At 31.6% G+C, this 12,947-nt stretch overlaps 1 protein-coding gene across 1 annotated transcript in view; it reads left to right on the forward strand.

Annotated features, from left to right (window-relative positions):
* The first annotated feature begins 3,194 nt into the window (after nucleotides 1–3,194).
* The window catches only part of LOC127285365 (choline/ethanolamine kinase), a 32,953-nt gene continuing 23,200 nt past the window's right edge, over nucleotides 3,195–12,947 (forward strand). The window contains exon 1 of the mRNA XM_051311344.1: nucleotides 3,195–3,362. Coding sequence (XP_051167301.1) covers nucleotides 3,351–3,362 — 12 coding nt within the window. The 5' untranslated portion in view covers nucleotides 3,195–3,350. The remainder of the gene's footprint in view (nucleotides 3,363–12,947) is intronic.

Here is a 12,947-nt window from a genome sequence, read left to right on the forward strand (position 1 = left end):
ATAATGGAGTTTAAGACAATGTATAAACCTATAGAATGTTCAACAACACTGAAAATTCACGTGATTTCGGAACACCTTCAAGATTGTTTTCGTTTTCTTCATTGTGATGGGCTGGGAATTTGGTCAGAACAAACAGGTGAATCCATACATTGTGAATTTTTAGTGCATTGGAATAAATATGAAAGGTAAAGAAGGTAATTTAGGTAAATGCTAAAAATTACCCGTAATATGCACTTCAATTGAGGCACCCAATCAAACAACCGGTCGCGAGCTCGGGCCGGACGCTCGAAAGCCAGTCAGCGTACGAAAATGTCAATAAAATTAAAATTCAAAATTTTAATTTTTTAAATATATTACCTTATAGAAAATTAAAAGGCGCATCTTTATTTCCTTTAACTTATTTTTGCATCTTTTTTTCTTAATAAGAAATTTTTCATCTTTTCCGTTTTTGAAATATAAGAGAAAAACTGTTTTTAAAAAAAAGAAAATTTTCATTGTTTTTTTGACTGCAACTCGCGACAGCTCAGACAATTTTAGGAATTTCTTAATGAAACAAAAACGAAAATATGTGTTATTATATTTTACGAGTGAATAAAAAAAGAAAAAAGTTGTTTTGATTAAAAATAAAAAAGTTATTAATTTTTAAATGAGACATTGCAAAATTCATGAATTGCAATTTTCACCCTGTAAGGAATTTTCGTAAATTTTCACCAGCAACAAACTTCCAGTGAGAAAGTTGTTCATTAAGGTCTAAAGAAGTTTTCTGAAAAGTTACAATGCAATTGAACAATTAATAACAAAATGGTGAACGTTTAAACTTTAAAGTTGCGCGAGCGGCTGAACGTTTGGCGTGCGTTTGCTACCCAGTAAAAAAAAAGAATTGGGAGTAAGCGATAAGAATTGGTGGTAACTTAAGCTGAATTCGGTTTGGCGAAAAAACCGAATTGGAACGTTACGGTGAATTATTTTTTTCTTACCGTGAATTCTTTTTTCTTAAACATTTGAATTGACGTTTGTTTATTCTAGTTTGCATTATAAATGAATAAAATAAATGCTTCGAAGTCTAAAAAAGCCGATTTGGAATAAGAAATATATAATTTAAAAGAAATAAATGAAAGCGAAGTGTGACAGATTCACCGACGATTTTATCAAGTGAGTAGTGTTCATGTGATAAATTAACCATATGAGTAGTACTCACATGGTAAAATTGTCCGTAAATCTATCCCACGTGAAAAGATTACCGGTAAACTCCGCAAAGTAGCTCCGCGGAATTTCCGCAGAGCAGCTCCGCGGTTTTTCCGCAAAATTTCCGCAAATTTTTTTTTGCATAATAATATATTTACGTTATTATTTAAAGTAATATAATATTAAATTCAATACATTCTATTTAAATTACGTTTTATACTTTAGTTAACAACTGAGACAAGATTTACTGTTAGACACGTCAATTTTTTGAAAAAAAAATATTGATTAATATAACCTTTAGGATAGTTTCGTGGTTACAATCGGTAAGGATTTTTTAAGGATTTTAACATTTCAAGACATGATGAAAATACGAAGCATTAGAAGAATAACAAATCGATGTCACTCAAGAACTAGGCAGCAGCAAGAATACAATTTTTTGGGGAAGTTAAACATGTCGTATAAAATTTTCATATTACGAAGCCATCAATAAGTAACGGTAACGACCGGGAAATCATTTCTTTTTCCAAACCTTTTTAAAAGCTTATAACCTGTATTTAGATTATAAAGTTATTTTCTGAAAGTTTTAATTGTAACCTAATTTAACCCTACTAAAAATTAAAATATATTATGAGTGAAATAAATTTTATTAAATAAATAGAAATCAGTATCATATGGCAAATGCATTTTTATTTTTTTATTAATAAAATTTTTATATGAAATGAATTTTATTATTGTCTTATAAAAAGAATAAATACAAGTAAAAAACTATTTAATCTATTATATATTTAACTCTCTTTAATGCAATAATCTGATATCAATTTTGGGATTACTGTTTTAAGTAGAAAAGAAAAATACATACATCTTTACCGGCTATAACCGTGAACCTATTTTTATAGTTTTCAATTTTTTGTTAACAAAATTAGTGTCAAAGTCTTCTCTCACTTGTTAACTAAAAATTAAAAAGTAATTTTAAGTAGAATATACACAATTTAATTTTATATTATTTTAAATAATAACATAAATATATTATTATGCAAAAAAAAAATTTGCGGAAATTTCGCGGAAAATCCGCGGAAATTCCGCGGAGCTACTTCGCAGAGTTTACCGGTAATCTTTTCACGTGGGATTACATTTTACTTTTATTTCTTTTTAAAAAATTATATATTTCTTATTCCAAATCGGTTTTTTTAGACTTCGAAACATTTATTCTTATTCATTTATAATGCAAACTCGAATAAACAAACGTCAATTCAAATGTTTAAGAGAAAAGAATTCACGGTAAGAAAAAAATAATTCACCGTAACGTTCCAATTCGGTTTTTTCGCCAAACCGCATTCAGCTTAAGTTACCACCAATTCTTTTCGCTTACTTCTAATTCTTTTTTTTACTGGGTACGTAATAAATTCATTTCTTATTAAGAGATCGCGACCGGTTGTTCGATTGGGTGCCTCAATTAAAGAAAGCTGTAATTTCATTATTATCATTATATTTATAAATGTATTTTCTTTATTTAAATGCAAAAGTAATTATTTATATATATTCCTCTAATTGTTACTTCAGTATATTTCTAGAGAATTGTTCAATATTTTTCATGAATAGACCATTCAAGAATTTGAATAGTATATCATACATTTAAAAATTGAAGTAATACTTGTAAATTTATTGTAAATAGAAAAATAGAATAATAATTATAAAAAGGATTATAAATATATCATGTGTATTGTATCTTTCTGTTTTACAAATCACTTAAATAATCTTTTGAATGAACTCAATGTAAAGTTTAACATTGTGACGAAGTAATTCGTCACAAGGTAATTTTCGACTCGGGTTGAGTTTCACGCGTTTGGAGTTTGGAGCTGAGACAACGCAGGAGTCCGGGAGGTGGCGCCATCACGGCGGCCAGCTACGGAACGAGGCGGAGACGAAGGCAATCAATACAAAAAATCAATGAGTATATCCATCGACGCGAGTAAGAGAGTACAGAGGTACTAATTAGTTTTTGAGTTTCAGTTTTTCTTTTGTTGTGTGTTAGAGGAGTGTAGTAGCGTGTGAAAAGAAAAGAAAAAGAAGTGTGAAAGTGTGTCTTTTTAATCAGCCCATTTTCCCGACTGTGGCGTGTTTTCTCCGACCACGAGGATCTGCTGAGAGGAAGCTGTGTGCTGGTTATGTCGTCGTGGGTAAGTCCAATTTTGTTGTGTCGTGTCTCAAGGGTCGTGTCCCTTTTTGCGACTTTCGTTCTCGACAGAATCTCCTATGAGATTTAATTTGATTAATTTGAGTTTTGGGGTTATTTTGTGAAATTTGTGATTTTTCTGGTTTGCCAATTCCATTTAAAAATTGGCTGGCGTCTAACAATTATCACGTTGGGTTATCTTTTTGTAACTTAAAATGGGGTTATTAATTAACAACATTTAATTAATTTAATAATTTCGTTATAACATATATATCAAAACACTTTGACATAGCGTCAATTTCCACATTCTTTGAAAAATAGAATTTTTAAAGTGCTGTAAAATCTGTAAATGATCAGATAAAGAGGTAAAAAAAGTGATTTTGTTTTCTTTTTATGTATCCAATAAGCCTATGTAAACAGATTTTCTCTTCATTCTCACTTCATTTAAAATATCTTCCTGACCACCGTGTGGTAGAACCCGCGCGTTGCTTATCGACTCTGGATTGCCTAGATAACTTTGGGGCGAGGCTGTTGTGACGGCGTGCTACATCCGAAACGGGTGCGTTACGCAGCCACTGGGAACTAAATCTTCGCTTGAGAGATGGAGGGGAAAACGTCCCGACATTCGACACTTTAGAAAATTTGGCGAGAAGGTTTACTTCCTCAACAAATTAACGGGCAAGGACAAATTGAAAACTCGCGGCCTTGAGGGAATTTTCGTTGGTTACTCGACTTCCAGCAAGGCTTATCGAATCTAGGGATCCGTTGACGAGAAGATGCACATCACACGCAACGTTCGATTCATGAATGAATCATCAACGAAAACAATACAGAATAATTCCGTTGTTGCGAAAGAAAGAGAATTCTTCTACGATCCAGTGATTGATCAGGATACGGATATTCGAATCAACAAGGCTCCCGTAAACGATGCTCCTCACATGGACAACCTAGAAATCCCGATCCAGAATCGACGAGGAGCAGGCAGACCTAAGAAAATAAAAAGCGGAAAACCGTCACGACCATTCAAGAGATACAGTGTCATGATAGATGAAAATGTACGACCAAATGTTGTACGTGATGGATCCATTCATTCCAGTGGGGAAGAGTCCCACGATGAAATACACGAAAGGAACGATCATCCCGAAAACATTCAACAAGGAAATTCTACCGATTCAAGTGACGAGGATTTTCAAGGTTGTGAGAGTGCTGAATTCGCCATGAGTGCATGTGAAATTCCATTTCGTGAAGCATTGACAGGATCCGACAGCACCGAGTGGGAAGATGCCATCTACACAGAGATCAGAAGTTTAATATTAAACGATACTTTTGATCTTGTTGACAGACCGTCAGATGGAAAGGTCATCAAGTGCCGCATGGTACTTCGGAACAAATTCGAACCTGACGGGCAATTGAATAGGAGAAAGGCACGCGTCGTCGCCCAAGGCTACGTTCAAGTACATGGAATTCATTTTTTCGAGACATTTGCCCCCGTCGCCCGCCTAAGTTCACTTAGATTGTTGGTAGTTTTAGCTGCAAAGCTAAATCTTCGCATCACTCAACTTGACATCGAGACGGCATATTTGAATGGGAAGATGGACACCGAAGTTCACATGGAACAGCCGGAATTGCTGGATAAAATACTCAGACGCATGATCAACGATTCTGATCTGAAGATTTCTCAACGAGCTCAACAAATGTTGAATCAATTAAAAGGAAAATCCACAATCTGCAAGCTAAACAGAACGATATACGGTTTACGTCAAGCCGGACGCCAATGGCATGCTGCTTTGGACTCAACTCTTCAAAAAATGGATTAGACTCCAACGAACTTTGACTGCTGCGTCTATGTCAACAAGAAAAATTTAACCTTTTTTATTGTTCATGTGGACGATATTTTGATTTTTTCAGATAACAGGAGAAGACAGAATGAAATCAAATAGAATCTTTTCAAGCAATACAAGGTCAAAGATCTCGGCGAAGCGAAGTACTGTTTGGGCATCGAGATTCATCAGGACAGGGAGAGCATATCGCTATCTCAAACTGGCTACATCAAGGAAATCCTTGAAAGATTTTCCATGAGCAACTGCAAACCTGTTAACACTCCTCTCACACCCGGGACAAAGTACACCAACATTCAAAGCGATGACAAGGATGATGAAAAATTCCCTTACAGAGAATTAGTAGGATCTCTCATGTACGCCGCTCTTGGGACAAGGCCCGACATCGCGCACGCTGTCAGTGTGCTGGGACAGTTTAACGACAATCCGAGGCACGAACATTGGACAGCTGCCAAGCGCGTGCTCAGTTATCTACAAGGGACAAAGGACTTGATCCTGAAATTTATAAATGACAATAAAAACCATTGATCGCCTACACAGATGCTGATTGAGCAACTTGTTCGATTGACAGAAAATCATACAGCGGTTCTGTTTTTATTTTTGGCGGAGCCCCTGTATCTTAGGAATCGCGCAAACAGCGCACGATTGCGCTATCATCGACAGAGGCTGAGTATATGGCCATCACAGACACAGCAAAGGAGGCCATTTGTATTATGAGTTTGCTAAAAGATCTTTGATTATCTACACTCGCCAAGGTGACGATTTTCAACGACAACCAAGGAACTGGAAAACTCGCTGAAAATCCAATCTATTATTCAAGTCGAAACACATCGACATAAAATATTATTTTATCCGTCAAGTCTTAAGAGAACATCCAGTCGACCTTAGATACTTGCCTACGGAGGAAATGATCGCTGATGCGTTGACAAAAGGAATTTGCGGATCAAAGTATAGAAATTGTCTTTCTGGTTTTGGTTTAAAATTAAAAACGAAAAAATAATAATTTTGTAACAAAGGTCATAAATTAAGGGAGAGTATTAAAATATGTAATTCGCGCCCGTTTTTTGTTCATTTATTCTAATATAGACGGCGCCTCCCTCTTCCTTTTTCATATATTTTCGATTTAGATATTTTACACGCCACACTACTTCCGGTTCTCTCACAGAGTTGTACGCGACATACACTAATTATATTCTTATTTAATAAGATTCACAAATGTGTAAAACAGTGAAAAATTAAATATTGTTCTTGGATCAAATTTATATTATTTTATTTCGTCGTACCACTGCATAATTTATTATTTGTAATAGAATATATAATTTAATTTAATTATATTACATTAATAATTATATTACAGATGACAATTCTGATTTTGGTGCGGCAAATGTCAATAAGTTTTTTTCTGCTTATTACCAATCCGCTAGACAAAAGTTCCTAACAGCTATAGTTTTTTAGAAAAACAGAGTCAAAGAGCAAAAAAATCTTGTTTTTGGAAATGTTTCAGTACCTCTACCAAAAAAAGGAAAAGATATTGTTACGTAATATAACAGAAATAAGCTTTATACATTTTAATAACAAATAATAATAATTTAAAATTTATATTTCAAATTAAAATTATAGCTACAGAAATTTATTTTTATTACAATTTTAAGCCTGGATTCTCATTCAATAGCTTGGGAATAGATTTTGATTATTCTTATTTCTATTGAATTTTCGTATAGAAAATTGAAAAATAAAGAATACACAAGAAAGGATTAAAGTTTGTTAGCTACAACTTTATAAAGTAGCATTAACAAAACTTAGGAATCATAGGTTATTATTATTTAGGATTCACAAGAGTTTAAAAACAATTAAAGAATACCCAGAATAAGGCAGTATTCTTAGGAATTGGGAATTTTGACAGAATTTAAAGAAAGAAATTTTCAAAAAGTAAAATAAATGAAGATAGCAATTAAAAAATTTTAAAACTTACTTTTTTAATTGATTGATAATTTTCACTGAAGATGCAAAAATATATTCGATTTCTCGTCCTCCTTTGATAATTTCTGATTTGGTAATAATTGTAGAAAAATCACTAAACTTTTTAAAAGTTGAAATTTGTAAAAATAACTTGAAAATAAAGAATTTTAAATAACTTTAGAATTTGAATGCCTTTAGAATTTGGAATGAATGAATTTAGAAATTTGAATAACTTTAGAATTTGGAGTTAATGGATTGAGAAATTTGACTGACTGTAGAATTTTGAATGACTGCAAAATTTTTGTAATTGACTGACTTACGCAAACATACGTTTTTAAAGGTTTTTCCCCACTACAAATTTAGTCTTTTTGTGGGTTGTACCTTAAAGAAACAGGTTTCTAAAAGTAAGGATAAAAATCTTAAAGAAGGAGAGATCATCTATATTTTGCATCTTTTTACAATTAGATTAATTTTTTGTTATAAACAATAATAATAATTTATAAAATTTAATCTTAATATTATTTTTTATATAATGATTTATAATTATATGAAAACTTTTATTGCAGTTGAAATGCAGAACCTAAGGAAACAGGTTTCAAAAATCTCAGTACTATTAGAGAATGTAATTGAAGGATTACATAATTTAATAGAAGAATTTCCAAAAAAAATCGAGAGTGCTACAAGAAGCATTTTGTACGACATGAACAATAAAATAGAAGATGTAAAATCTCTATTATGTAATTTTATTATCTCGCCTGTATAATGCACTTTGAAAATTTTACGTAGATTTCAATTTCATTTTTTCTCGTTTAGTTCCAAAGAAACTAGGGAACAAAAAAAATTTTTTTTATGAACATCGAGTTGTTTTTGTTTTGAAGCAATTAATGTTTATTCTGCAATTCTGTTATCTCGTCTCAATGACGTGTTTTAAAAATTTTACCTAGATTTTAGTTTCATTTCTTCTCGCTTAGTTGCGAAGAAACTACAGAACAGAAAAAAATAATTTGTTTTATCAACATTAAGTTATTATTGCTTCGAAGCAGTTAAAGATTATTATGTAATTCTATTATCTTGTCTGTGCTTTAGAAATTTTACGTAGATTTTAGTTTTAATTTTTTTTTCGTTTAGTTCCGAAGAACTCAATAACAAAATGAAAAATTTTTGTTTTACAACATTGAGTTGAACGAACATTGAGTTGTCTTTGCTTATTTCGGTTGTTATTGTTCTATATTTTTTAAAGCAAAAAATATGAATAATTGTATTTAATGTACTTTTTTGCAATGTACAATTAAACATATTATAAAGAAATCTATGCTTAATTATTAAAACTTGTATATTGGTAATTTATTGTTTTGTTCGCAAATAGTATATTTCGATACAATGAGCAAAACGCTCGTTTGGCCCCTTGTATCGAACCATATTTTTCTTTATAAGTGCAGGCATAACCTCGTTTGACAGCTACTTGCAGCTATTCAAAATGGCCGACTCCCTCATTGTGCGCGCGGACGATGAGCAAAATGTTTTGGCCACCGCTTAACGGTGAGCAAAATACTTTGCTCATCGACCGCGCGTACAGTGAGGGATTCGACTATTTTGGATAGCTGAAAGTGGTTGCCAAACGAGGTTTTTGCATGCACGTATAAAGAAAAAATCATTTTCTCCTAATTTTTATTTATTTTTTTAACTTTCTATTTTATTTTATTATTATTATATTTATTATTTATTTTATTTTTATCAGGTCGATATTGGGCTGATACTATACCGGTTATGATTTTCTTCATTTAGTATTTTTTATTATTTATATATATATTTTTTTTATTATTTATTAATAGAATTAGTCTACAAATTTTATTAACTTTTAGTAAAATTATTTGTATTCCGTTTAATAAAGTTTGAAATTACCCGCAGTTATAGTTGATAAGCTCACTTTGCAGTTACTTTTCACAAGCAGGTTTAGGTTAGTGGATGTGGCATCGACTTTGCAGCCTCAGGGTCCGTAGTTCAATTCCTTGTGTCTTCAAATTTTAATTAATTGTTTATGCTGTCTTTAATTATAACTCTGTTTCAGCATTCTATATACTGATATTAATTAAGAAATAATAATGATTAAATTAATTAAATTAATAATAATACACATATGTACATAATGTAATAAACAGATACCATGCCAGCATTACGCCAGCAGAAAAGTGTTATAATCTTTTTATATTTTTTTGTTTAACTGGCTCGGTACCACACCGGTTGTTTATTACTACCAGCCCGGAATTAATAAGCGATTGGGTCGGTTATTAATCGAGTTATCATTGTTGACTGGGCCGGCTACGAGCCGGTGTGAATGTCGATACCGAGCTGGTACCTAAACTTCCACTGCTCCAGTAATTCGCCGGTCGTGTTACCGGTTTTAAACCGGCATTAAAACAGTATTTATGAGTACCGGCCCGATACCGCACCGTTTGTTTATTAATACCGACCCGGTACCGAACTGGTTGAATATTAGTTCCGGTCTGATGCCATACCGGTTGTTTATTAATACCGGCCCGGTACTAATAAACGACTGGGCCGGACATTAATCGAGTTATCATTTTTGACTGGACCGGCTTCGAGCCGGCGGAAATGCAGGACTTCCGCCGGTACCGGCAAGTCCGCCTTCGACACCGGCCCAGTACCAAACCGGTCGTCGATTTCTGCCTGGGATAATTACATTACTTATGATATTTTATTATATTATATTAAATAATTAAGATTATTATTTTTAAATGAATTCCCTAACAGCACCCGGATATTCAAGACATCCTACGGTTGTTATAGAAATAACCGAAGAGTAGGATATCTCAGGGATATCTACATATATCCTGAGCACATCCTGGAGGATATCCAAATTTCGGGATACGGATAAGATGTTCAACGGTATTCTAAAATGTCTGTTGCTGTTAGATTGTATTTAAATTTATTAAAATTAGGACATTCGATTGTAGGACACTTTTCCCAAAATCAGTTTTCCAACGACTTTTTTTTCCAACAAAAACTTCTCCAAAAAAATTTATTTATTATATTAAACTAGATAAAATATAGCGCGCTTTCTGCGTCGTGGAGTAATAAATTAATAATGTATTTCTAATTTTACCATTATCATTTATTTATACACAGAGAAAAATTAGTTTGATGTTATATAGTGATATTTTAGCTGAGGCAGATCATAAAGTAGCTAATACAGCAAAACAGTTTATCTAAGTTAAATTTTAGATTTAATAAACTTGTAAAACTGTTTGTTCGATTGTTAGCGGTAACAACAATGAAAACCCCATGAAAAAATTCCACCAAAAAAGTGATGATGATAAGAAAAACATAAATTAAAACCAAATTTTAGTTTGGTTTTAAGTTCTTTTTATTGACAACATAACCGCCGCCACTTGAAATGCCGAGAAAAATGGATTATGTTGTGTCAATTATGATTACAATATTCACTATTTTGTCATTTATATTTTATACCGAAAAGACAGAGAATGTTGGGATAAAAGATATTACATATCGACAAATGTTGACAACTGTTGAACAATTGCATAATTTAAAACAGTATGTAAGTGAGTTAGTGTATCATTATCGTCAACGTATTCGGACGTTCTGGCCGAAAGGTAATTTTAATAAAATTCTTTAAAAATTCAGTTACATAAAAAAAATTCCAAATAAAATTTTTCTATATTTTTATATTAAAGAGATGTTGTTTGATGTTTTAAAACTGGTATAAATTTCAATAATTATGCTGATATTTCAAAAAAAGTTTAAGATTATATTAATAATATACCTGTCAACATCATAATTATGTTAAAATTTTTCTAAAATTAAATTATTGTCAGAAAGTTGTAAAAATAATTTAATACTATTAAAATTTTTGAAAACAATAATAGAGAAATTTATTGAAAACTTTTATGTATTATCTGAACATCACATATATTAAAGCAATTGAGGGTTCACATACAATAAGGGGACGCGCAGTATTTTCGTTAGCCCCTCGCGCAGCCGCAGAATCGCTGTACGCGGGGACTTTCACTTTCATGCGTATCCCCTTATTGTATGTGAACCCTCAATTGAAATTTTTTTTTAATTTATGGTGACAAAATGTCGGTTGAAAAGGAAGCCCACCCTCATAACAAAAGGATATCCCTAGGATATCCATATCAATGGTCGATATCCTAGAATGGTCCCCCAGGATATCTTGGGATATCCATAGCATATCCCTAGGATATTCAAACCGCCGGTCTGTGGGACATCAACAGGACATCCATAGAATATCCCTAAGACATCCACAAAATATCTATTGGATATTATATCGCAGCATATCCATGGGATATCCTCAGGATGTCCGTGGGATATTCTTAGGATATTCACGGGATATTTAATATCTCAACATATATTTTTAAAGGTTAACATTGTTAAGCTAATATAATGAATAATAATACAATAAAAAGAAAAATCTTATGAGCTTTTAATTTATTTTAAATGAAGATTTGAAACGCATTTTTCAAAGATTTTAAATAAACTCATGCACTTAATGTATAATTAATGTTAATAGTTATTCGTTATTTACGGGGAAGAATTTATATTGTTTAAAGCCAATTTATTTTCTGACAATATTAAGCATATGAATAAAGGAATGAATCACGAATGAGAAAAAATTAGTTAATAATTTTTCAAATTAAACAACTTTCTCGAAAAACAAGTTGCATTTTATTTTATTTATATAAAATTTAATTCACAGAATATTCTTACTCGTAGTCTCATAATGACTTTAAAAACAGTATCCTGAGAATATCTTTTTGACATCCATAAGATATACTGAGAATATCCTGAAAATATCTGTGGGATATCCTGATGATATCTATGGGATATCCTGATGATATCTGTGGGATATCCTGACGATATCTATGGGATATCTGGAGGACATTTATGAAAGTCTATAGAGATATCCAGAAGATATCCTCAGATATCCATGGGATATCCAAACCGACGATTTTTTGGATATCGTTAAGAGATCCTTTTGATATCCATAGGACATCCCTAGGATATCTGCGGGATATTATCAATATATCCCAAGATATATTGTGTTATGAGGGTAAGAATCTGGTTGACATGATATATCGACTCAGAAACGTCGGAATCTAAAAATTTAAACAGGATATTAAAATATAACTAAATTAAATATATAATATAGCCGATAGTAAAATAAAATTAATCATTTTCGGTAAAAAGAAAACAATTGTCAGACTTCTGAATACATTAACTCTTTATTTGAAACTTAAAATGTTTAAAAAATAGGTTAAAAATTATTGAAAAATTATTATTCACATTCATAATTAAATAATTTAATAAATCTCTTACGTTTTCGTCTTATTTTACATATTTTTTAATTTTAAACAAAAATTTCGTTCATGAAAATTTTTTTTGTTCAAATTTCCATCTCAAAATAAACATTTTATTTTATTTAAACAATAAAAATTCCAGTTGTTAGTAAACATTGCTCCTTGTTTACGCAATGATAAAATAATCGCGTTACAGTATCTATATGTATTGAAAAAAATTATTTCCTTCATATAATCGGTTACTTGACTATATATAGTGTATTTTTATTTCATCAATTAATTATTATTTAAATCAATTAAAAGAAAATTTACTTCAAAAGACAAAAATGATTAATTCGAATAATAACACAAGGCTGCAAAAAAAAAAAAATTCCGTTGTCAGAGATCGGGAAGTCATTTCCTGTAATTTTTGGTGCGCTGAATCCTAATCCCACA

The sequence above is a fragment of the Leptopilina boulardi genome, unplaced genomic scaffold, assembly GCF_019393585.1.
Source record: "Leptopilina boulardi isolate dan_hultmark-lab unplaced genomic scaffold, ZJU_Lbou_2.1 LbouV2_332, whole genome shotgun sequence".
Classification (NCBI taxonomy): Eukaryota; Metazoa; Arthropoda; class Insecta; order Hymenoptera; family Figitidae; genus Leptopilina; species Leptopilina boulardi.